We start from the raw sequence: 27,776 nt of genomic DNA, 5'->3' as shown, positions 1-27,776 counted from the left end.
AACCAGTCACCGATCAACATTTTGGACGAAGATGCGAAAATATCCACTGAGTTTCAGGAAATTACACTGGAAGGCTTTGACGCTGAATCTTCGAATAAGACGTCGATGAAGAACACTGGTAAAACAGGTACGGTAAACATATGCAAGTAGGTCTGTCCAAGTCTCCGGAAGGGAATGCAATTTCCCACCACATATCGTAGTGGGTCCTATTTCATACCGTGGTAGTGATTCAAGTTTTTTCTTTTTTCATTTGCCATCCATCCATTCATCCATTTATCGATCCACTTTATCCTCACAAGGATCGCGGGGCGTGCTGGAGCTTATCCCAGCTGTCTTCGTGCTGTTGGCAGGGTATACCCTGAGCGGGTTGCCAGCCAATCGCATTGCACACAGAGATGAACGGCCATTCGCGCTCACCCTCACATAGGGGCAATTTCGAGTGTTCAATCAGCTTGCCATGCATGTTTTTGGAATGTGGGAGGAAATTGGAGTACCCGAAGAAAACCCACACAGGCATGGGGAGAACATGCCAACTCCACACAGGGAGCCCATAAGTTGGAACTATCTTACGGTAACACAGTAGCATAGTCATGATTACAGTAAATCATTGAGTGATAAACAATTCCAGGCCGTGCATGTAAAACAATCAAATGCAAAGTACAGCGGTAACAAAACATGCTTTCCTATGCTTCGCAATGATGCATTCCTACACTACCTCATAAACCAGTTGCTTGTGTGGCATTCATTACCTTGAAATATCAGAACGGCAAAACGAGGTAACCGGTACGGTACTGTAAATACATTGTGACCTCAAAGGTCCAACAATCTATTCCAGGATGATGATTGGCCTCCATTTTTTTTCCAGATTTAGAAACATGAACAGTAAAAAAAAAAAACTCTGAAAAACATGAACAAATGTACTTAATCTTTGGTTAAAAGTGATGAGGCAGAGCCTAATGTTCGCACGTGAGATAACTGAGCTTATGCTTTTCAATGGGCTTTCACATTCACAGCCAACTGTACATTCGATTAGCACCATGATGTTCATCTTGTCTTCTGATTCGTTAAAACAGTTTGAAGTTTTCTTTTTTTCCAGACAGTGGTCTTTTTTTGGTTTTTGTTTTTTGTGAAGAGAAAATGTCTTACCTAAGCTGACAGTTCCGGCTGTCACTTCAGCCTTCATCGGTACAATCCACTGTCTGAAAAAATGAAACCTTTGTTTGTTTGTTTATTGAACATAAAACATATATACAGTAATAATTTGACAGAAAATAAGGTAGATAAAAAAAGTAAAAAGAAAGAAATCAATCTTCATTCAACACAGTTATTATGTTCAAGGGAGTAGGAAGAAGTAAAAAACGTATCTAGTCCTACCCCGTTATGTGATTGTATCTAATAAATCATTTTTATATCAATCAGAAAAGTAAGAAGAAAGAAGTCTCCATTAAGGCTCATACTTTACCCTTAACCGTGATATTTTTACAACTTTTGGTTTGTATCGGGATTATATACTTCCACACCCTGACACTCTTGTGTCAATTTTCTCTTAAATTCATAATGGATATTTATATACCTTTCTCTATTTATCAACTTAGTTCTGATTTATCATTATATTTAATGTTTTGAATTTATCATTTTAACTCTGATTGATGTAGGTTGTTTGTACTATTTTTTTGAATTTGTTTTTTAACTCAGCAAGCGATTTACTCATTTTCAGGTCCGTTTCGAGATTATTCCACAGATTAACACCTTTGATAGATACACTTCTTTGCTTGATGTTTGTTCTTGTTTTGAGTTTTTTGAATAAGTTGGTACCTCTTAAATCATAGCTGCTTTCTCGAATTTCGAAAAACTTCTGAATGTTTTGGCAGAGCAGGTTATTGTGTGCTTTGTACATTAATTGGGCGATTTTAAAGTCAACCAGGTCATAAAATTTCATCGTATTTAATTTGATAAATAGTGGATTTGTGGGTTCCGTATATTTTGATCTATTAATAATTCGAATTGCTTTTTTTTGTAGGTTGAGAATAGGGAGTGTGTTTGTTTTGCAGGCATTTCCCCATATTTCCACACAGTAGGTCATATATGGTAATAATAATGAAGTGTACAATGTGTACAAAGATCTCTTATTTAGCACTTCCTTGGTTTTGTAGAGGATCCCTACGGTTTTGGCTATTTTTCTTTTTACGTTATCGATATGTGGCTTCCAACATAGTTTTGAGTCTATTACTAATCCGAGAAACTTGGTTTCATACGCTCTTTCTATCTCAATTGAGTTTACCATAATTTTAGCTTGGTGTTTGATTGGTCTTGTGCCAAAAACAATTAACTTCGATTTTTTCAGGTTAAGTGACAATTTATTTCTGTCGAACCAGTTTTTTAATTTGTTTAATTCGTTTTCTACGGTTGTCAGGAGCTGTTTCAGATTTATTCCAGAACAGTAGAAAGTTGTATCATCAGCAAATAGGACACATTTAAATTGTTTTGAGACCTTGCAGATATCATTTATATATAAGATGAATAGTTTTGGACCAAGCACTGACCCCTGAGGAACTCCGCGAGTGATTTTTAGTTGATTCGTTTTTTTATTGTTGAGTTGCACGTACTGATATCTGTTTTCTAAATAACTTTTTATCCATTTATAAGCTACACCTCTAATGCCATATCTTTCTAGTTTTTTCAATAATATACTGTGATCTATTGTGTCAAAAGCTTTTTTTAGATCTAGGAAAACCCCAACAGTAAATTCTTTGTTGTCTATATTAGTGGCTATTGCTTCCACAAACTCCATAACTGCCATTGAGGTGGTCCGCTTTTCCCTGAAGCCATATTGATTCTCACTTAACAGCGCATGCTTTTGTATAAAGCTATCAAGTCTGCGAGAAAATAGTTTTTCTAATATTTTTGAAAATTGTGGTAGTAGTGATATTGGTCTATAATTTGTAAACCGATGTCTTTCTCCACTTTTATAGATTGGAATAACTTTAGCAATTTTCATTTTTGATGGAAAGATACCAGCTTTGAATGACAGGTTGCATATGTGCGTGAAAGGTCGCACTACATATTCTATAATCTGCTTTATTATTGTCATGTCAATATTAAAGCAATCAGTTGACTTTTTATTTTTAAAAGTTTTTATAATATTTGATACTTCTTCTTGTTTTACAGCAGTAAGGAACATCGTGGAGGAGTTTTTTTCTACATATCTATCTATTTCAAACAAGTTTGTTGGATCAGGAATTTGTTTTGCTAGGTTACTGCCGATGTTGACAAAATACTCATTAAATTCAGTTGCTATTTCTGCAATTTTTTCCAAAATAGTATTTTTGCCTTTGATAAAATACTCTGGATAATCCATTTTTTTAGGACTATTTCTGATTACTTGGTTAAGTATCTTCCATATTTCTTGTGTGTTACTTTTATTCTGCTCTAATATTGCATGATAATGATCTCTTTTACTGGTTCTTATAATATTTACTAGTTTATTTTTATAGGTCTTATATTTTTTTTCTGCTTCTTCAGTTCTCAATTTTAAAAACAATTTATATAAATTGTTTTTCTTTTTACATGCGTTTTCTATGCCTTTCGTTATCCATGGCTTACTTGGGTCTTTATACTTTTTGGAGACTTTAGTTAATGGAAAATGTTTATCATATAAGGAGATTATGGTAGACTGAAATACTTCAAACGCTGTATTTGGGTCTTCGTTTGAATAGACCTCGGTCCAGTTTTGTTTTTCTAGGTCTTGCTTAAAGGCGTCGGTGGAGCGTTGGGTTCTTAGTCTTATTTCTGTTATGCGAGTTGTTGATTTAGCTTTCCTATCAAAATAATTATGAAAAACTGCAAAAACAGGTAGGTGGTCACTTATGTCATTAATGAGAAGTCCACTTTCCATTTTATGGTCAATCTTATTTATAAATATGTTATCTATTAATGTGGCCGTGTCAACTGTTATTCTGCTAGGTTTCAGGATTACTGGGAAAAAGCTGTTGCTGTACATAGTATTTATGAAGTCGGTTGTTTTTTTGTGTCCATTTGGGTTTAATAAGTCAATGTTAAAGTCACCACATATTATTCGTGTTTTCTTATCGTTGTTGTAACTGAGCATATCTGTTAGTTTTTTATTGAATGTGTCAATTTCAAACCTTCAACCTCTTGTTCGTTTTATTGTTTCACTATCATTTTTGACATACTTTATTGTACTGAGCAAGCATGGAGGAACTGTGTGTTCCTGTATTGCAGGGGTCAGGAACCTTTTTGACCAAGACAGCCATGAAAGCAAAATATTTGGAAATGTATTTCAGTGAGAGGCATGGAATATATTTTAAAAGTGAATTCAACAAAATGTCCATATAATAAGCTTCTGAATTGGTTCTTTTAAATAATGTTGTTAGAATACTCACCATTAACGTGAATGTTTTTCATTCCTCACTATTGCTAAACATTCAGCAAAGCTAGCAGAATTATAGTCACCTTGCCGGGTCCATAAATGGAGTTGCTGCTGGCCAGCTTGCACCCTGCTCAGTAGCTTGCACACTTTCTTTCTGCTGTCTCCCAGAGGGTATTTTGATGCGAACGAAGCAAGATGCAATCATCAAAAGAGCCACACCTGGCTCATGAGTCATAGGTTCCCGACCCCTGCTATATTGCAATGATATCTAGATGTATGCAGGCACATTTTATCTACGAACTATCAACAATGGTGGCTGGTGGAGTTTCCACCATGGTGTGGGTTGGATGCTAAAATATACAGGGTGAGTCATAAATAACATGGTGTCCTGGTGCCAAGTGCACATATGGACTCCCTTATCTTTGAACAAGGTATTCGTTATGGACAATCCGTGACGAGCACAGAAGTCCAATAACAAAAAAAGCCATTACTCCCAATCACGCCCTTCCAGGTCTCACTGTCATTGCCCACGTGAGCATTGAAGTCCCCCAGCAGAACAAGGGAGTCCCCAGCCGGAATACTCTCCAGCAAGGACTCCAAAAAGGGTGGGTACGCTGAGCTGCTCTTTGGTGCATATGCACAAACAACGGTCAGGACCCGTCCCCCCACCCGAAGGCGGAGGGAGGCAACCCTCTCGTCTACCGGGGTGAACCCCAATGTACAGGCACTGAGCCGGGGGGCAATGAGTATGCCCACACCTGCTCTGCGCCTCTCGCCGTGAGCAACTCCAGGGTGGAAGAGAGTCCAACCCCTCTCGGGAGAACTGGTACCAGAACCCAGGCTGTGTGTTGAGGCAAGTCCGACTATATCCAGTCGTAACTTCTGTACCTCACACACAAGCTTGAACTCCTTCCCTGCAAGAACTCCATCCCTAGAGCTAGCTTCTGCAGCCGAGGATGGGACCGCCAGGGTCCCCGCTTTTGGCTGCTGGCCAGCTCACATTGCACCCGACCCCTTTTGCCCCTCCCATGGGTAGTGAGCCCATGAGAACCACCCACGTTGCCTCTTCGGGCTGAGCCCAGCCGGGCCCCATGGGTGGAGGCCCGGCCACCAGGCGATCGCCAACGAGCCCCACCTCCAGGCTTGGCTCTAGAGGGGGGCCCCGGTGACCCGCGTCCGGGCAAGGGAAACTTAGATCCATTAATTTTAATCATCATAAGGGGTCTTTGAGCCGTGCTTTGTCTGGTCCCTCACCTAGAACCTGTTTGCCTTGGGTGACCCTGCCAGGGGCATAAAGCCCCAGACAACTTAGCTCCTAGGATCATTGGGACACACAAACCCCTCCACCATGGTAAGATGACGTCTCACAGAGGGGAATATTTCAAAACCGAAAAACAATAGAAAACTTTATTTTGGACTTGTGTTTTACAAATACTCAATGTGACAATTTGTACCGCCAGAAGCATAAATAACGAAGAGGAGAATTCCTTCCAAAAGCACCTCAGGGTTTTGCATTCCATTGTGTTGATTGCAGCTGTGATTCAGTCTTTCATTTCAGTGATATTTGTTGAAAGTGGTGAAATATAAACTTCGTCTTGAACATGCCCCCAAATCCCATCTTATCTCAATGAAAATGTGTCCCTGCGGTGGATTGGAAGCAGTAGTTCTTGAGACCGTCCTCTCCATGCTTGGCATGTTTACATCCACGGACCTCACTGTGTGCGACTCTTTCTTCTTTTTTTTTTTCTGCATCCATTTGCTTCACCTCTTAAGCAACTCTGGCAAGTCTGTTTTTATCAATGGTCCAATTCCCATATTGGGCCATAGTGCTACGTCCACAACGTCCACTTCATTGATAATTGTTGGAATTATTGTTTGATTTTTAAGACGGATGGTATACACCCAGACATGCTGTGTTATCACACGTTTGTAGACGACCAACTCCTAAAAATCAATGGTCCGACTAACATTTTTTCCTTCATCTGGCTCAGTTTCTTCTTTGTCATATCTCCCCTCTTCTTCTACGGTGCCATTTTAATGTTTTATCTCCAGCAGGCTCGGCCCCTTCAGACCTCAATTGTTGAGGACAGTAATTCCCAAGCAAAATATCGTAACAGACAGTAAATTGTCCCTAGGTATGAGTGTGAGCACGGATGGTTGTTGGTCTCTGTGTGCCCTGCGATTGGCTGGCAACCAGTTCAGGGTGTCTCCCGCCTACTGCCCGAAGACGGCTGGGATAGTCTCCAGCATGCCACACGACCCATGTGAGGATCAAGCAGTTCAGAAAATGGATGGATGGATGGATGAAGGAGCAGTTGCTCACTTATTGGCAGTTCATTTTCAGTGCAGTTCAAAGGAGAAAGCCCAGAGAAGCAAATCTAATGCAAAGTATGATTTAAGTGTGTGGCAAAGTCTCTATTCTGTATACTGTATCTTTACTTTACACTGACTCATTCCATTTGCTTAGCAACAATTTAGTGGTTTGAGATACTGTAATTTGTTTCTTAATCATCAGTACAACAGGCTTCACCACTGACAAACAAGCTAAATGTGTTTTCTTTGTCTGTGACTTTGCAGTCATAATAGTTAAATATGAAGAGACATAGCAGGCTAAAACTACTATTGTGATGGCCGTGGACCAAAAAAAAAAAGAATACAATAAATTAAAGCAGGGAGGCAGGAGAACCAGGCAGTTTAAAAAAAAACTTACAGGGGTACACTGGAAGAACTAAATCCAAAACACAAACAAAAAACATGACAGTGAAACAAAATAATGTTACAGCAAGAAAAACAAAAAAACATGACAACACAGCAACAACAATGTGACAGACAACAACAATGATCCGACCAAGACTGACAGAAACCACAAAACTGAATACAAGCAAACTGACGAGACAAAAAGAAACACCTGGACAAGACACTCAGGGTTGAGGGAGCTGATTGGTTTTGTTTCCGCCTGTTGTCATCACTTGTGTTAACCAAACGAGGAAGACAAAAAGCACAGAGGAAACAAAACCAAATGGAATCTAAACAAAAAACTGAATCATGACTACTAAAAATAAAATAATCTCTCTAAATAATACATTTATAATGTTATCGTAAAAGGAAATTGCAACAATTGGGTTCCAATATATAACATTTTAAAAACGTAACAAAATGAAACCCTTGAAAAGAGAACCAGAATACTGAGGATGTACACCAGTGTGACACATCTAATAATCCTTGTTTCCGTCGGCATGTCTGTATGTCAAACATCTGCTGCATCACTCCCCTTCCTCCTATTATGAAACAAGACAGGTGCAATATGAAACAAGACATTCCTGATGCAGATAACGGCACCTATTTCAGACAAGCAGAATATAACAAGGGCCAACTCTGGTGTCACTGCATGTCGGAATCAACACGCTGCTATCTGCATTCGGTTTTCTTGGCATTTCATGGACCCTCTTTGACAGCTGCAGGTATTTCATTATACCAGGATGTCAGAAAGATGGATGATAAATTCTCCTCAGTTGAAAGGCAGATGCCACATTTGTTTGGTTAGTAGATTGACATCATTTAGTCTTATTCCCAGCACTAACCTGTTTGTCGAGCACATAGTTATTTTATTTTGCACCATTTAATCATGAGTGTAAACTGAAAATAATTTCTGAGACGGTGGACGAGTAATTGATGGCTTTTGATCCAAACAAAACACAACAAAGAGCTGAATCTTTGTTGCACTCTGCAGAAGTTATTTTATTTATTTATTTATTTATTTTTGTGTGGAGGGGCTATCTTGGCATTTTCACAAATCGAATTGCCTCTATTATGTAGGCTAGTGCCGAGAAAAGGTTATGATTTGTATTAGTGTTAGGATTGAAGTCTGGGTAAAGTTAGGAAAATGTAACTTTATGACCAGGCAGAAAATGGCTGTTAACAAGAAATATCCCAGAGGGGAAAGGAGTGACACTTTCAAAACTCCTCACAGATGATCAAATCGAATGAAGAAAAATCAAAACTAAAGAGGCTCTACCTGAAGGTACAAACCACTTATCAGAATCAGAATAAACTTTATTAGTTAAATATACAAAAACACACAAGCTGTTTCTCTCCGGCTGTTTTAGCCCATATTACAGCAACATGCAAGTATAAGAAAAAGAATATTGAGGACATAACACATAGAATAAGTACAGAGAGTCATTAAGGGTAACGGGTACCATTAGTGTGGTCATAGCAAACAACATCAGCTGTGCAAATTATGCCGAGAGTCCTTAATCAAACTAAAGTGACCACTATCGCGACAATTATGACGCAATGACAATTGTGCAAATAACGCAGAGAGTCAACACTCAATTTAAAGTGACTAATAGTGTTTACAAATTACAATTGCAGTTCACTTTTTCTTCTTCACATAGAAATGGGCTATTCTGGATTGCAAAATGTGAAAGCAAAAGAAAAAGCCATTCAGCGTTATGAACACAGGATCAAAAGGCAACGAGTATAACATATGCGTTACATTTCTGGTATGGGTTCGGACCACGGTCCGGATAAAAGCATGGACCTTAAAGGGACCATCACTAACACTGTGTAAACTGTGATATTCTTTTGTTGTTGTTGTTTTGTTTTTTTTAACCAGAGACCAGCTATCATTGAAATCCTCACATCACGGAACAACTGACACTCCGCATCAGTCACTACATCTCGATAAATAAATAATGAATAAGGACCCTGATCAATGACGACGATTTACCCAGCTTTGCAGTGGCAGTGAGCCATGATTATTTCACCGGTCTTTCTGGCGATCACCCGCAGGAGATGCAAATCACACTGAAACTTCGCTTGACCAGCTCTGACCTCCCTTTTCACACGATCACGGCTTTATGTTTGGGAGGTGAGACCGGTTCAGGTTCAACTTTCCTTGAAATAAAATAATCGCTGGCCTCCAGGGTTTTGAAAGCCTTTCATTTTTCATGAGAGAAAGGTCCAGGGTTTTCTATTAAAGGGGAGTAAATGTCTCCTAAGCAGATTTGTGGTCAAGACACTGGTGAGTCAGACCACAGTTTTTCATTATTCCACATCTCATACAGGCTTTGAATAACTCAGATTTTGTCCCCAATACATATCTTAAGCTTCCCTCCAAACCTCCTACAGTCTTCAGATGTTAACGTGCCTAAATAGTGGAGATTTCACTTGTTAACTTTCTTGAAAGTGTGCCTTTATAGCCCGCCATCATTTCCTGCCACACAACTAGCCGTGCAGGCACCAAAATGTCAACAAAGATCATCCAATTATCAGGCCAAATTGACTTGGTCCTCTTCCCTTCACGATGCAAGAAATAAGAATGTAGCTGACTCGAGTGCCATTGTTCTCATAGTTTCTTTTTTGGAATAATAGCTGCAGAATGGGTCAGAAGAGTTGCTAAATATAGTGAAAATGTCGCTCGAGTGGCAACGCTGGAGACATTTTCCTTACTACATCGCTTTTTCTCGGGTCCACGCGTGTTCCCATGAAGTAGAAGCACAACTTAATAAACGCAATACATTTTATTTTGACTTCATGGACACTGTGAGGGTTGGTCAGAGAATCTGGTCACTCTGTGTGGTCCCCGGGCCCATACTTTGCCCAGGTCTGATGCACTACCACAGGGGTGGCCAACCAGTCAGAGACGAAGACCCAATTTTTTCACTGTGTTACTGCAAAGAGCTACATTATACCCATTCTCGCGCGCGCTCGCACGCACGCACTCAGGCGGGTGCCCACCAGTGCACTCGCGCTCATATGCACGCACACAACGATGAGCAACAGTCGGAACGGGCCGAAAATGAATGAAAGCTAAAGATACAAACAAACAAATATTTTTTTCCCCACCCATTTCCTCCTCCCAACCCTTGCGGTCGAATTGGGACCAGATCGCTGGCTCCCGGTCGATTCTGATCGACGTATTGGGCCCCCCTGCCCTAAAATCAAAGGTAATTCGCTGACTAGCTTAGCGCTTAGCACCGTTGTTTGCGCATGAGCGGTGATGAAGTCATCTGATTGGTTGCCCTCTGTCAATCAAGTAACAGGATTGATGATAGGCTGACGTTGTACATTCTGTGTAGTTAGCACCTTGTTTGAATATCGCCACTGCCGAGGCGTTTTCGACGTCGTGTGAAAGCCCGGAAGCCGCATTGAACCAGACAAAGAGACGCATGCGGCTCGCAAGCCGCAGGTTGGCCACCACTGCACAAGCATATTCCACCAGCCTTTTGTTTTCACTGAGACCTCCTTAATGTGGTGACGTTGGAAACCGGGCACATGTAACGCGGCATGTGGGATGTGTTCAGTGAGCCAAGTTTCAGTGAAGTAGAGAGCAGCAGATCATCCAATGCCCTTGCTGGTGCTTGTTAGAAGGAGAAGCATGTCCCTTTTTTTGAGGGGGGTGGGGGGGGGAAGCATAGTTTTACAAGATGAATCGATGGGAGCGGAGTTTGAAATCCTCTCTTTGAAGCTCAACCAGCACACTGGCAAGCTTCCCCCTCTGTCTTCAGCCGAAAAACGTTGTGGATTTGTGAAAGTTGGTGAAAAAAGGCCTAGTGCAGACTCTCTAATGCTGAGCAAGTCTTCTCTCTTGTGTAAGTAAGTGCTGCAGGATCGTTAAATACAAATAAAAATGCCAAAAACAAAGGCACTACTAGAAAGGTAGGATCGAGGCGAACAGTAGGAATCGTGTTATGAAGAAAGAAAAAATGGGATGGTGTGTGTAAATACGCACTGGTACATGTCCTACTCTTTTCAATCAAGTCACTATAGGCCAGATTTTCAGATGTTGCTCATGTGTTATCCTTATTGATCCTGTCCTATGGTGTGGTGCTTTTTTGAGTAATTTTTTATTCCCTGCTCTGCTCTTGAGTAGGTTGTCACAAGGTTCACTTCACTCTTGGTCAGATAATTCCGCTATCGTGGTCTCAACTTCCACTGCTTTGCTGCAGACATCAAGATCTAGCGCTCCACCACTGCTGACTTGAACTTGTATTAAAATACAGGCTTTTCCTGTTTCTCCCAAATTAAATGTGACCAATAAGAATTATTAGCATTGGACCAAAAGCAGTTGCTTAATCCAACAACCCTCAGCTTTACCATTAAGTGGAAAAAGAGTGAAGCACTAGCTATTGGCAACAAGCTGATAAACAGATATGTTTTACCTGGAGGCCTCATGTGGAGGAAAGTAGATTGAAATAATACCTTGGAATCTATATTGACGAGGAAAGTTCTTTTTATTAAAATTGGGACAGCGAATTGGAAAAGATGGAAGGTAGACTTGTGGAAGTGGATTTGACCAAAATTATCCCTCAAAGGACAAATCCTCATTATGAAAAAATTTGGTGTCTTCCATGCTTTGGCATCGACTGTCATGCTCTGATCCTCCTGCGAATTTACTACTAAGACCATCGTCGTAGACTTCTTCTGCTACCATTTGCACTGGGTCCCACAGAGCGTCCTTTTCCTGCCAAAGGAGGGCATGGATTGGTCCATTTGGCAAGTTTGTTGCGATTTATCTTACACCGGTGTAAATATTTGTGGAGCGTTCACACGTATAAAGTTGCTTACTAAAGAGAGGCGTGTTAACCCCGGTGCAGCCCCACTTGCGTTCACATTGCAGTTTCTGCGGTCATGCAATACGATAATACGGAAATAAAACATGCACATGCGTAAAGTGTACTTCCTTTTCCCCGCCTTGTTTGTGACATATCGAAAAACCATGGTATATACTTCTCCAGACAAATCAATGCTGTGGTCTATCAGACACCGTAAAAGGATGAGAGAGAGAAAGGAAAGAAGTGCAAAACACCCAGGATGCAAGTTATGCAATACCCGTATGTAATCAACTCTTCTCACACGCAACGAGGCTACCCCTGTAGCGTTCACACGTCCCATTTTATATTTGTGCTGCCCCGCAAACTAGCATTTACTCCGGAGTAAATTTTTTAACCACCTCCTAAGCAGGGTTAAATTTGCTCCAGTTTAAGCTGTTTTCAGGGGCTACACAGGTATAACTTTGTACGTGTGAATGCTCTATGGGGGGCAGCCCCGGTGCTACACCGGAGTAACGGTTGCCGTGTGAACACCCCTTTATTCTCGAGACCTGTCATCAGCGTCACACCGGAGCGCTGTGGGGGGGGGGGGGTCTAGCTGAGTCCCTAAATACACCTAATTGGATGTAAACTTGGATATATCCCATGTTTTTTACAAAGGACTATTTAGAGTGCGACGACTGTTTCACAAAAAACAAATGAAGCATCCTGACTCTTTACACTGGCTCCTTAAAGAACCGCTGGCACGTGGAACTCGCCTTAAATCAGACACGGCGATGTGCCTGCTTCAGAGACAATGTGAGGCTAAGATCTTCACACTGGGACATGTGGTGAAGGCCTGTGGCCCTCACCTTGACAATGCTGCTGCTCTGACATCACTGATGAGAACCGGGTCTGTCAGAAGAGTCAGCCTTCTGCTAAGAGACTGGAAACAACAACTATCCACTTCTGAGCTGTCTTTGATAGCTGGTTATTGTGATGGGCACATCAGAGTGGACTCCTGCGACACTTTTCCTGAACTAGAAATATCCCCAAGGTTTAAACACCATGGTGGCTTGTTATTAGAATTGGCCAATAATGTTGAGTACACTTTTAGCACTAAGTTCGGCAAAACAATGTATTACTTACTGTTAAAAGTGATAGATCAAGAAAAAAAATAGGTTTGATATTCCTTGGATTGTACATTTGAACCTAACAGAGAAGTGAACACCTGAATGGAGAGCGCTTTACAACCCACCGTTACCAAGAAGGGTTGGTGATTTACAGTGGATTTGCAGTGGTCGACTGGTTAGCATGTCGGCCTCACCAGGGTCCCGGGAGGGGGGGTGCTGGAGCCTATCCTAGCTGTCTTCGGGCAGTAGGCGGGAAGACTGGTTGCCAGCCAATCGCACATAGACGAACAACCATTTGCGCTCATCCTCACACCTAGGGACAATTTAGAGTGTTGCATTAACCTGTCATGCATGTTTTTGGAATGCGGGAGGAAACCGGAGTACCCGGAGAAAACCCACGCAGGCCCAGGGAGAACATGCAAACCCAACATAGGAAGGCCAGAGCCAGAATCGAACCCTGCCCCTTTACACTGTGAGGCAGACGCGCTAACCGCCCCACAATAATTATTGATATGTTAAAACATTTATCTATTTAAACGGTGAGGTTAAAATGTATTTCTGCCAGGCTGATCACATCGTGCCTCTCATTAGTTTTGCTGTCCGGCAGCTTGCTAGTCTCAGATATTGACAAAATAAATGTGAATGTGAATAAATGCGTCAAGAAATGTGCAATTTAAGTTAATCTTTTTGGTCTGTCTGGATCTTTTTTCTGTCAGGAAATTTTGGCGAATGGTGCTTTGCAATGGTGTTGTTTTTTGTGTGTTTTTTTTTTTTTTGGTGGCGGCGGGGGGTTGTAGCAACGTTCAAGCCTCTAAATTCCGTTAGAGCAGTTACACATGGCACAAAGTACCCCTGCTGTTTTGTCACATGAGGCTTAAAGCCTTCCGCCAGCTTTAAGGCACAAGTGTCAAACTACGGTTCTCGAGGCCGTCATCCTTCCGTTTTCCATCCCTCCAAGCTGCAACACACCTGATCCAAAGAATCAGGATCGTTATTAGGCTCCTGGAGAGCCTGCTGATGAGCTGATCATTTGAATCTGTTGTGTTGCAGCAGGGAGTAATATACAATCTGCAGGAAAGCGGCCCTCAAGGACTAGAGTTCGACAACTATGCTTTAAGGTGGACAGTTCTGTCATACTGTCATACAAACCCGCTTGTTAGTTGGTAGCCTCTGTTTTTTTTTTTCCAATCCCATAGATTCTCACACATGCACAGAACATGGCTTATTTTGTGCCATGTTTACCATGACATACCATTTAATTTAGTTTAATCTGTTGGTTGTGCAAACATAGTGGTTTGAACACTGTCAAAGCCAACTTCTGTTTTTCATGTAAACCACTAATGTCTGCAAATACAATTAACACTTGTTTTGAGTTGCTGGGAAGGCATAAAAAAAGAGGCAACACTAAAAGAAGAAATAATAAATAGACGGACATCAACATTGTACAAATATTTTCAAGAGCCATACCCATATTCAGGTTAAACAGTGGACACAAGAAAAAAAAATCAGCCGTGGGTGTTGTAGCATGTTGAAAGCCCAGTAAAAATGCAACACTAACAAGAGCTGTGAAAGAAAAATGGCATGTAGGTTCTTCTCCCCCTCTTCATAATGCATGGCTAACAAGACAAATGTCCCTGTCTTTTGGCATGAATAATGCATGCATACCTTGCAGTTTGTAAACGACAGATGAGCGCTTTATCTGCAGAGGGATCACCTCCACTGAGCACGATGATGGAAACGGAGGAAACCTACATACTTCAGCACAGCAAACTGAGATTCAGATAACATTTCATCGTTTGATTAACTGAAACCTAAAGCTTCACATCCGCAAATGAAGGGAATGAAATCTGCAAACATTTGACTGAGTCTCGTTTGTGGCAAGAAACAATAGGTGCAGGATAAGCTCTCAATATGCAACAGAACTGCATGGTGGGGAAGCGAGATTGAAAATGGGTGGATGGAGGTTCTATCTGAAATGGAACAGGAGCTCAAGAGGCGTGAAATGACAAGCTCATCAACTGCTCATGAAAATTAGTTGAGACACATGCGTCACATTGGCAGTGGTTCAGCTGAGGATTCTTAATTCATAAAGGGTACAATGGTAACAGTAATGTTGCGCCGTCTGTAGAATCAAGCAGGCTAAAATCGTCTTTAAATCACGTCCCTATAATTGGTTTGTATATGTAGAAGTGTTTATATCTCTCAATCTATCTATTTATCTATCTCATGTACAATGTCAAGTGACATGGTGGTCGACCGGCTAGCACGTCCGCCTCGCAGTGCAGAGGTGTAGGGTCTGATTCCGGCTCCAGCCGGCTTGTATGCCAGGGGTGTCAAACATACGGCCCGCGGGCCAGACCCGGCTCCCAATGGGGTTTGATCAGGCCCGCAGGATAATTAAAAAATGAAAAAGATGCATAAAAGACACGGAATGAATAATTTTAATAAGATGGAGTTTGTGGATTATCCGCTAGGGGCCACACTGTTTTCTCTTTAGTTTGTAATGTGTAGGCAGGGATTAAATTTTGATTTTATATGCACATGTGTAAATGGTGAAAAAAAATCCTTTTTTTATGAATCTCGTTTAATCTTAAAATGCATGACTATATTTTTCAATACCAATTACTTGTGAAAGTTGTGTGCCTTTGTACAATCAGTGGGATCAGTTGCAATGCATATACAGGTATGTGAATGATCAAAGTAAATTGCACGTTTTTAAGGAAATCTCAAGTGTTTCATGAAATGTTTGGTAAAAGATATGTTCATTAAATGTCAACCTTTTCCTCATGTCCTTGTGCTTCACGATACCAAAACAAAGGAAAGACATGATATTTTGGTTATTTATAGCAGAGTATTTGACATCTAACGAGGCCGTGTGCAGCCCGCAATGTGAAATGAGTTTGACACCCCTGCTGTATGTAGTTTGCATGTTCTCCCGTGCCTGTGTGGGTTTTCTCCGCTTTCCTCAGACATTCCAAAAACATGCACGGTAGGTTGATTGTACACTCTCTCAATCGTCCCTAGGCGTCATTGTGAGCGCAAATGGTTGTTGGTTTGTGTGCCCTGTGAATGGCTGGCAACCCATTTAGGGTGTGCCCCGCCGACTGCCTTAAGTCAGCTGGGATATATTCCAGCGCGCCCCGCGACCCTTGTCAGGAGAAGCGGATCAGAAAATGGATGGATGGATGTTTATAATCATGCATATTTATTCATTGACCAAAAACTATTCAAATTTAAAAATATACTGTACTTATCTTTCCAAATGTTGTGATTTGATGAAGGGATATTAATTCAAAAACCTCCAATTGATTCCCCACTATTAAAAACTGTTAAACCCTGCATATTAATGTCATCATTTTAATACATTTTGTTGGTTCTTTCAATCATGAAAACTCACCACTATTGTTGCTGTTTACAATTTACAATCTCAAAGAGTACATCGGGTTGTGGAGTACATTTTTTTTTGTATTGAAAACAAAATGGAGCATGTCCTCAAGCCCAGGACTTGAAAATTGCTGTTCACAGACGCTCTCCATCTGAGTGTGGCTGAGCTTGAGCTTTTTTGCAAAGTGGAATCAACAAAATGTTCAGTGCGTGGATGTGCAAAAGCTGGTCGAGACATATTCCCAAAAGACTTGCAGTTACAGAAAAGCGTGGCTCCCTTAAGGCTGATAAACACAAATGCACAACACATTTTTTTGATTTTCATTTGCCCAAGATTTTGAAAACTATGTATCCTTTCCTTGTGTTTGTGTGGTGGTATAATTCAAGGGGTACAAACGCTTCTGACAAGATACTAGACTGTGCGTACAGTTGTTTCTCAGGGAACTCTGTGTGATGCGTTGTCCCTTTCACTCATAATGTCTTGATTTTCTCTTTGTGTCCTTCCTCCAGTGGCCATTATGCTCAAAGATGATTATTTTGTGAGAGGAGCAGGCCTACCGGGGAGATTTAAAGCAGAGAAAGTGGAGTTTCACTGGGGGCCAAGCAACGGATCGGAGGGCTCTGAACATAGCATCAAGGGCCGACGTTACCCTGTGGAGGTAAACAAATTTATCTGGCTTTCACATATGTCAACTTACAATGTCCAGCGCTCATATTTGTAGAACCTGAAGCATCTTAATTTTAAAGCCACTCCCTTTGTTCACTTGCAATTGCATCGTTTTGTTTCCTCCCTCTTAGTATCCTTCACATTACAAGACACAGAGTTCACACTGACAAATAAATAGGAGGGAAGTAACCAATTGTTGTTGATCATGTAACATCATGATGATAACACAGTCAGACCTCGGTTTTCGACCATAATCCGTTCCAGAAGGCTGTTCGAAAACCGATTTGTTCGAAAATCGAAACCAAGCTCTTTAAAAAAAAAATCTTTATTTGGCACGTCTGCTCCCAATGGAACGCTACACGAGGAAGCGACTTTTCCTCGTCTACCCGAGGAAGCATCACTTCCTCATGGAAGGAAGGCGAGAGGAGTCAAGTGGCGCATTCAAGTGTGGTCAGTTTGGTCGAGAACCAATTTTTGGTCGAAAACCGATTTGGTTGAGAACAGAGACGTTCGAAAACCGAGGTTTGACTGTATATTAAAAAAATGGAATCTGATGGGTATAGTGATCTTCCTGTCATGGACACTTTGAACAATAATTTTTCATTCGTCAAAAAACAGATGCATATATTAACTAACATATAAAGACTCAAAGTCAGACACTAGTGTACAAAATTTTGAGAGGAAATTCTTTTCTTGGTTACATTGTGTGTGTATATATATATATATATATATATATATATATATATATATACACACACACACAATGTAACCGTCCTCACTTCTCCCCCCAAAACGGCTTGAACATTAAAGATCATTAGATGCTGTGGCTGTACCAATTGTGATTGCAGTTGCGCTATCAGGCAATAGGAATTGTGTTTCAAGAAAAGCAGCTGCAGTGTTTATTTACGAATCCTGCTATGATGGCTTCACCGTCTAGCTCTGTAAGATACACAGAATAATGAAACATAACTCTATATCAGAAAAAATACCGGTAGTTTACTGTTAATGGGTGTTTATAGCTGTTTTTTTTTTCCAGCCGGGATGGGGGGACTTGTCGCATTTACAGATTGCTGCATACTATTGTAGTTTATTTCATTTGAATCCCTCATTTAATGCATTAAATTTTCTGTGCAGCAAGGTGAATGAGTGGTTAGCACATCTCTCTCATTGAGATTTCACTTTGGCCTTTGTGGAGCTTGTCATATCTGTGCTCTTCCTACAGAATTCAATTTTGGGTGGCATTAGCACATATCGAATGACTTGGTGTTATGATTAAAGGTTTACGTGGAGGACCCACATGCAGGGAAGAAGGGCAGTAAGGCAAGAGTGTTCTCAAAAAGTATTTTAATGACAAAAATGTTTAAAAAAAAAAAAAAAAAAAGAACACATGGCACTTTGGAATAATCCGAAAACTAAATGAACGAAAGTAAACCCGCCCAAAAACATTAAAAGAAACACATAATCAGACTAAACTCACCATGATAGGAGGATGTTAACACTACCAGGAATAACAAAGAACCGGCAAGGACCGAAATAAACCAGGGAACTTAATACAAGCAAAAAGACGAAACAATAAGAAACACCTGGACAAAGACATGAGTGGTTAGAGGACGCCTAACAATGAAGACAGGTAAAAAACACACAGGCAAACAAGACATAAAAGACTCTAAATGTACGGTATTTTCCGCACTATAAGGACCTCCGGAGTTAAGATGCCCCTTCAATGAATGGCCTATTTTCAAACTGTTATCATATATAGGGCGCACCGCTTTATAAGGTGCGTAGAACAGAAGCTACAATAGTGGCTGCGCTTATGTTATGCATCCACTAGATGGAGCTACCCTAAAGGGAATACAAAACAATACAGCTTCATTGATGTAGAGTTTTCACAATCGCTGCATCTGTAACAAAGTGCTTGACATAACTTTTAAAATACTACGCCAAGAAATCAGAATATTGATCCATATATAAGGCACATCGGATTATCAGGCGCACTGTCGGGTTTTGAGAAAATCGAATGCTTTTAGGTTTGCCTTATAGTGCGGAAAATATAAATGGAGGGTAATGATTGAGGATTTCAAAGGAATGAAATGCAAAAAAATGACAACTGATTGTGTGAGCATGCTCGTCTGGTTTCTTCCTGACTATTGTCAGTTCGAGCTTCCTCTCAACTCGAGAGGTACAACATGATCGAGCGCCTCTTTCACTTCGACATCTTTCCTTGCTCGCCTGAATATGTGTAACCCGAATCTCCGTGTGGTGTGCAGTACAACTATGGAGCAGATAGTGACTTGAATCTCCTCTTGAGGGATTATAAAGAGTATTCAAAAAATAAATAAATAAATAGGACGCTATGGAAATGATGCACTGAGAATTTTAGCAGCATAGTCTGAAAAGTTAAACCAGTGAAACATAAAAAAAGAATGACTCTGAATATCGCCAACATATGAAGTTCCAGTGAGACTTTTCTCATACTTATTGTGTTTCTTGGGGTTTGACTGTCAGGTGTCCCAAGACCCAATACACCAGACCAGAGAGGACCAATCGATGTGCATAGCGGAAAAAAAAAATCGAGCACACCGTAGACATTGAACACATTGATTTATCAGTACGTGGGGAGATAGCGGCATACAAGTTCAATGACATGTATTTGTTATTGTTGCTGCTGTTGCAATTATATGACGTTAAACACGACACATGTTGGACGATGCCTTCGTTCTGTCATCGTTGCGACAGGTGGGTCTGAACAGGACCAAATCCCCTTTCGACACTTGCTAAACACAGTGTAGACAGTCAGCCCTAAAAAATCAGTTTGAGGAGGAATTCGATACGCAATTTGATATGTTTCGCGCCAAACCGTAATTTCACACGGCACTCAACACCGAACATGACAGAACAGCGTGTAGAGAGGCCAATCATCTCTGGCTGCAGGATAGCTGTGCCTCAACATGCACCTACAGTATCTCTTGTCTTATTGAACACGAACTACTGCACTTTGCAATTTTTAATTTGTGTATGAACGCTCACAATTTATTTATCTCTGTGGAACCGAGAGTCGTGGCTTGGAATTGAAGCGGATTTACATGGGACAGGAGATGAGAGCCAATCTCTTTTTCATTAATGGACGCTACAGCTTCTTGTTGCTCGCAAAACTAGCTTGTAGTGGATGTTTGCACAGTTTCAGCATGACGGCTTTGATCCACTGGTGAAAAAAACACTTTGATTCGCTCCTCTTTCATCTATAACTGCTTCAAACAACAAAGTGTATGCAGGAAAAGTGGTTAAGATTGTACGACTGTCTGTCTTGTGTGTTGTTTTGTATTATTTTGTAATCTTATGTTAATTGTCCTTTTTGATGGAGGCGCGGGCACCCGCAGCGGCTCCTCTTCTTGTCTGGTTGAGAGGGAAGAAATTTCATCTGTGCTGTATGTTGCACTTACAGCGCATTTGACAATAAAGTTGTACTTGACTTGACTTTATAAAAAGGCCTTGTGTGTTGAGGAACCTAGCCGGGGAAAGCTGACTTCTACGTCATCACATTGTGATCAAATGGACCAATCATAAGAGATGACACGTGCGGCAATCTAGGCAGAGTAACAATTCAGTGGTGTTGGAGTACAACAGACATCAAAAACACGCAGCAGAGCGGCCTTCAAGGGCCGGACCTGGACATGCCTGATTTAATGTTTAATGTGCATGTAAACCTCAAGTGTTTTTGGCTGTGACATTTTTTGACCAACATTATCTGTCCTTGTTGTTTTGCGCCTTCACAGGCAGCGTGTTTACAACAGATCTGTTTTTAATTGAGCGGAGAAAATTAGCGCAATTAGGCTTCCGCTGCTTTTCCACAGTGTATCTATTGACAAAGACCCGCGACCACGGGAGCTACCACCGCAACAAAGTACAAGCAAGGTAGCAAGCAAAACCTACGACTTGTGTCCGCAGTGCTGCCAACATGATATGATCATTATATTTAGGAACGTTTCTGATCACTCCAGCAAATGTTTTTCCAAAAAACAGACAACAGTGGTCTTGATGTTAGCATGATTCTTTCTTTTTTTGCACAGTGAAGATAAAAGGAGCATGAAGATTCACCCTGATCATACTGCATGCAAATCAAAACGTTCATATCCTGTTCATGTTGAGTATATTGTATGTTATCAAAGTATCACTGTCAATAAAATTATACTCTCCACCTATCTATCTATATATTTCGGAGTCCTGTCTAGGAACAGGTATTAAAAAAACAACAAAAAACGTTTAGACCTCAAACAATAACCCTTTCTTCTATAAGGCAGTGGTTACCTTTCCATCATAAAAGCAAAGTTGACCTGACCATTACATTACACATACACACTTTACAGATTATGTGTGCAAGGTTCACATCGGTGAGTTTAATCATGTAGTCGAAGTAACTTCAAACAATTTTGAGAAATACAACAGTTCACTGTTTTCTGGGAATTGTTTTATGATTTGAAAGAGAAATATTATTATACTGAGAGACTAGTTTAATAATAATGGGGGGGGGAAACAGCTGGAAGGCTCACTGAGTGTGCCCTCTGTAGCACTTTCATATTGCCCTTGTTTGCCTACTGCCACATATCGCAATGCTATCTCTGCCGAAGAAGAATGAAAAAGTAATATACAAACATACAAATACACTTGCTCACATAATCCCACACACATATGAACACATTGTGGACAACAGAAAAAGAGAGCAGCCCGTTTAATCTGAGAAGAACATAACGTTTCACATCATGTTTATGATGTACGCTATTAGAAGGAAATCATTTGAATGGTGACAATGGAAATGGGTCAGGTAGAATTGTGCTGCTTGTGATTAAGAGTGCGCGCGCACTCACCCGCACACACACACACACACACACACAAACTAAACAAAACCTTTTCACTCCATTGACAAAATGTAGGTAGGTATCTTGCAAAAGCAAATAAGTCTTACGTGACTCTTTAAATCTTTGTAAAAATTATATTTTTGCGTCATACAATGAACAAGGAAAGGATGACTGGTTAGCGCATCTGCCTCACTGTGCAGAGGGGCAGGGTTTGACTCCCTGTGGGGAGTTTGCATGTTCTCCCCGGGTCTGCGTAGGTTTTCTCCGGGTACTCCGGTTTCCTCCCATATTCCCAAAACATGTGTGGCATGTTAATGGAGTGCTCTAAATTGTCCCTAGGTGTAAGTGTGAGTGCAGATATTCATCTGTGTGTGCCCTGCGATAGGCTGGTAATCAGTTCAGGGTTTCCCCCGCCTGCTGTCCGAAAACAACTGGGATAGGCTGCAGCATGTCCCATGACCATTGTGAGGATGAGCAGATCAGAAAATGGATGGATGACTGGACAATGAACACAAGCCATCATATTAGCTACAACTACGCACTCATGGGAACACTGAAAAACGCATGTCTTTTTCTTTCTCTGTGCGCACGGCAGGCTACGTCGGTTTGAGATCTTACATTGGTCATAGTTCTGTAAACACACAAGGATCCAAATTTCAAATAGTTTAGTTCAAGATGTTGACTGGATTCACCGTGAACATCAAAGCAAACACCAAACTGTTTTTTTCATGCCGAAACACGACCCTTAAAAAATATATATGTAATTTCACTGAGTGATAAGAGATAGAGAGAGAAAGAATAAAAACTCAGCCTACATTGTGTTGTTCTTCGGGGTCATTCTATGGTTGATTACATGGTCCACAATTTTAGCTCTGATGTCATCAGTAATTCTATTTCTTTCTTTCTTCTCCCCTCCCCCTCCTCTCCCTCTTGGTTCTTCACCTCCAAATCTTGTTCCTCAACCTCATCTAATTCTCAATTCTTCTCACTTCTTCCTGCTCCCTCGATTGTACTCCACACCAAGAACTTACCTGTGGGTTATCGTGGTCAGGCTGATTGCAAAGTGAAGTAATTATTTACGACAGTTCTCCTTTGACAGAGTGGCCAGACGGTTGGCAGAATAGTGTAAATAATAGCCATAAATGGGTATACTTTGCAAGGAGTGTGTTGACCACTTGGTGTATAAAACAGTGGTCAACACAAAACTTACAACAAAAATTACAGTCACTACAAAACAGAGTTTGTGCTTTTAGGTTTTGCAAAATCTATGATTGGTTTTGCGATAGATATTCAGACTTTTAAAAATGGTGCTACAAGAATCACTAATAGAGTTTAACCATTCAGAAAAAAAAGAAAATGAAAGCTTTGCAAGTGTTGCAAGCCCGAAATCACCAGAGTCCCAAAGGACTTCACAGGGCCACGGTTGACAAACATTAACATCCCCAGATGTAAACCCCACCTCCCCCTCCCAAGAGGCAAAGAAAAAAACTCCAAATACCAGACATGGGGAAATAAGAAGAACCCATCCATCCATCCATTTTCCGAACAGCTTGATCCTCACGAGGGTCGCGGGGGGTGCTGGAGCCTATCCCAGCTGTCTTCGGGCAGTAGGCGGGGGACACCCTGAATCGGTTGCCAGCCAATCGCAGGGCACACAGAGACAAACAACCATCCACGCTCACATTCACAACTAGGGACAATTTTAGAGAGTTCAATCAGCCTGCCAAGCATGTATTTGGAATGTGGGAGGAAACCGGAGTACCCGGAGAAAACCCACGCAGGCCCGGGGAGAACATGCAAACTCCACACAGGGAGGCCGGAGCTGGAATTGAACCCGGTACCTCTGCGCTGTGAAGTCGACGTGCTAACCACTGGACTACCGGGCTGCCGAAGAAGAACCCATGAGAAGTAATCACAGATGGGGAGAATGCCTCTTGTGGGATGACCAGGCTGCATTGAATGCTTGGTGGGCACCGTTTAACACATAACGCGGTACTGAACAATGTGCCAGTGATTCTCAAGATGCGGTTCCACTTATACTACGCGGGGCTCTCTAATGTGGTACCTGCAATCATTGAAGATTGGGATTTTTACTTGTGGCTATGAATGCAGCCTGTTTAAATGTTTAATATTTACATAATTTCTATTGGGCGGCCTGGTGGTCCAGTGGTTAGCGCGTTGACCTTACAGTGCAGAGATTGTGGGTTCGATCCCGTCTCCGGCCTCCCTGTGTGCAGTTTGCATGTTCTCCCCGGGCCTGCGTGGTTTCATTTCGGGTACTCTGGTTTCCTCTGACATTCCAAAAAAATGTATGGCAGGCTGATTGAACACTCCAAATTGTCCCTAGGTGTAAGTGTGAGCGCGGATGGTTGTTCGTCTCTGAGATAGGCCTTGTGAGGATAAAGCTGTTCAGAAAATGGATGGATGGATGGATAATTTCTATTTAACTGTTTCGTGAAATATTGATCGAACCATTATTGAAGTACAGCTGTTTCATTTTCTTACAAAATGTGTGCGAACCGTGGTCTGAGTAAAATGCTGCAGACTGCATGATACTACATTGTCTTGCATTCCGTGCAGTAATGTCAAATAAGTATAATTATGGAAAATACCTCTGCCATGTTGTTGTTGTATTTTGGTTTTTTTTCCATGAACACTTAAACCCACTGTGCCACTCTAGTTTAATGTTGATCATCCTGGTGTAAACAATTTGAGAAACCCAGCTACATGCAATCCGTAGTGACCGAGTGGCGCTGGCCCATTCCGCATGACTTCACATGACTTCCCCTTTAGTCCTTTCAAATTTGAATTCAAGACAAACTTTGAGAGGACCTGGTTAGAATACTGTCAAAAGTAAAAGTAAAGCCCTTTTCTAAAAAGTTGTGTAATACAGCTTTCCCTCATCAACTGACCTCAATTCAGTCTTTGTGTGATGTGGTTTTCCCACATGGACTGAATACACGCAAGCTCAAATTCATATTGCTCAGAAAAAAAAAAAACAACAACAACACCAGTCAACTGTGTGACTCAGCTAAACTTTGTCTGAATTTAACTTTGTCTCTTCCATTGAGCCATCCGTTACCTGTACGGGTATTGCTTGTCCACAACTGTTCAGACCTATGGGCAACTCTGATTCTTAATTTAACCGAACAGGCATTTTTATGATCTAATCTTCCATTATTTTTGTTTCCATATCTTCATTCAGATCGTTCATTGTCTCGTTCAATTACTGAATTCATTTCAGTTCGGCTTGTTCCCCATCCCCCTCATGTTTTTTTGGGGTGCAACCTCTACCCATATTTTAGTGGGCGGCGAGGAAAAGAAGGGTTTGTGCACTGTTTCCCCATGAATGATGTGTGATTTACAAGCCTTTCCATTTCGTAATTGTAGCATAATGGGGCCCTAGAATGGCCTGATCAAGTAGGGATTTACTATTCCCATACCTGCTGTTTTAAACTGTAATGCTCTGTTTGATATGCCAAGCACATCTATCACACATAACTTAAACTGGAGAGCCTCTTCCTATGTGTGTGTGTGTGTGTGTGTGTGTGTGTGTGTGTGTGTGTGTGTGTGTGTGTGTGTGTGTGTGTGTGTCTTAATGGGCCCCAGTTTCATAGGCAGGTGCAATGTGAGTAGAAAGTGCCACATCTTCATTTTCATGCTGGGGGCAAGTTTAGCCTACAAAATATTGGAATTTGCCAGACCACACTACACCTTGCCTGTCATTCTGGCGGACGAAGGGCATTCTCTAGACCAGGGGTGGGCAAACTTTTTGGCTCAGGGGCCACATTGACTTTTAAAATTTGATAGACGGGCCAAGTCAGCACAAGATAGATTTATTAACATATTAAACATAAACAGAACAAAAGCATTGAAGTATTAACATACTTTTTAATGGGAGCAGTGTTGTTGCTCACCCATTTTAGCCAGTGCATAAAAGTCTGGTTGTAATCGTGTTGTCGCAATTCTCAGAACAGATCTGAGGTGTTCATCACTCATCTGGGATCTGTGGGGTGCTTTGTTGGTGTTCATCACACTAAAAGCAGCGCCATCTTCTGGATGTTTGGAAATTTGGCTGCACTTAACGAAGCATAAAACTCATCCAGTTTCAGGGAGTGGAACTGATCCTTTAACATCATGTCACATTGGAGATCTATCAGTTCCAACTGCAACTCCTGTGGCACTGTTTCCGGGTCTTGTGAGAAGGGACATGACACCAGCTGAAGTGCCCTGTCAATTTTTTCAAAATCACAAAAGCGACGGCAGAATTCCTCATGCAGGTCATCCAGTGATTTTCAGTATTTTTTCACATGTTGTGGTGCCTCCATTAACGTAGCCAGTGTGGGGAAATGAGCAAATGACTTGGCTGACATTTGCTTCGAAAATAAAATCAGCTTGCTTTTGAAGGCTTTGATGTTTGCTTGCATTTCATGCACAAACTGTTTTTTCCCTTGGAGCTTCATATTCAGTTCGTTCATATGTGTCAGTGGGTCCACAGTAAAAGCAACATCACAAAGCCAATCTGTGTCATTCAGCTCAGGAAACTTGTCACTGTTCTCAAATTGCTCTAAAAATGAAATAATCTCCCATTTGAGCTCCCACACACGTTGACATACTTTCCCAAACTTAACAAGCGGGCATTAGAATGGTACAATAAGTCCGTGCGATCAGCGTCAGCTTCTTCAAGGAAATGAATAAATTGACGATTGTGAAGTCCCCTCGCGCGAATAAAATTGACAAGTTTCACAACTGGCTTCACTACGTGGTCAAGCAGCAGCACTGATTTACACAGTGCTTCCTGGTGAATTATGCAGTGTAGGAAAATTACCTCCTGCTCAGGGTTGTCCTCTTTCACCGTGTCCTGAATTCTCTTCAGCATCCCTATATTTTTTCCTGTCAGATTCGGTGATCCGTCTGTGGTAACGTTGCTGAGCGTTCTCTAAGGTAACTTGTGCCTCTGTATGACCGCTGACACGCTGTTAAATAAATCCTCTCCTCGTGTTTTCCTTTCAGGGATTCCATATCCAAAAACTCCTCCGTAATCTCGAAATTCTCATTAATCCCTCGAATAAAAATTAAGATCTGAGCGGTGTCCTTAACATCGTTGCTTTCATCCAGTGCCAAAGAATATAATGAAAATCTCTCCACTTTTTTGTTTAGTTTGCTCATTAAGTGTTCATCAATTACTTCAATCCGGCGAGTCACTGACCTGCGTGATAAGCTAAATTTTTCAAATTTGTTCTTGCTCTGAGGACATGAAATACTTGCTGTCTCTCACATGCACTCTTTAAGAAACTCCCCTTCGGAGAAAGGCTTGCTGGCTCTTGCTAGTTTGAATGCCAGTAAAAAACTTGTCATCGTGCATGCTTCTTGGATGGAAGTTGATCGAATAAAGGTGTTTTGTTGAGCCTGCAAACTTGCTAGCAACCTGTCAGCGGTAGCTGTACGTTCTTGTGTTGAAAGGTTGCTGGCGTAATTAGCATGCTTCGTGGAAAAGTGACGGCTGATGTTGTATTTTTTTAAAACCACAACAGTTTCTTGGCATATAAGACACAGCCTTGGATCGGACTTCGGTAAAAAAAAGTATTTAGGCGTCCATACCTTCTTAAACACCCGGCACTCACTGTCGACGTTTCTTTTCTTTGACATTGCTGCAGATGGCTTGCGATCTAACCAGTAGAAGTAGAGCGATTACTGAATTGGAAATCTCTCTCTCTCTCTCTCTCTCTCTCTCTCTCTCTCTCTGCACTGCAAATTCAAGTCACAGCGCCACCTGGTGTTGAACGCCCATCATTGCAAGTCAAAATGAAATAA

The 27,776-nt window shown here is 41.3% G+C and overlaps 1 protein-coding gene and 1 pseudogene across 3 annotated transcripts in view; one reads left to right on the top strand and one right to left on the bottom strand.

The window, feature by feature from the left end:
- The window catches only part of LOC147200870 (receptor-type tyrosine-protein phosphatase gamma-like), a 365,530-nt gene that overhangs the window by 175,718 nt on the left and 162,036 nt on the right, over positions 1-27,776 (top strand). For all 3 annotated transcript variants that reach the window (XM_086118198.1, XM_086118200.1, XM_086118199.1), the window contains 2 exons: positions 1-127; positions 16,953-17,101. The exon at positions 1-127 is cut by the window's left edge and continues 56 nt beyond it. In XM_086118198.1, coding sequence (XP_085974324.1) covers positions 1-127; positions 16,953-17,101 — 276 coding nt within the window. The remainder of the gene's footprint in view (positions 128-16,952; positions 17,102-27,776) is intronic.
- Positions 25,994-27,611, bottom strand: LOC147200872 (general transcription factor II-I repeat domain-containing protein 2B-like; annotated as a pseudogene).

Source organism: Hippocampus guttulatus, chromosome 8 (assembly GCF_054856545.1).
Source record: "Hippocampus guttulatus isolate MCC_2025c chromosome 8, RoL_Hgut_1.0, whole genome shotgun sequence".
Lineage (NCBI taxonomy): Eukaryota > Metazoa > Chordata > Actinopteri > Syngnathiformes > Syngnathidae > Hippocampus > Hippocampus guttulatus.
Note: the sequence above shows the minus strand (reverse complement) of the source record. Positions and strands in the feature narration are given on the sequence as shown.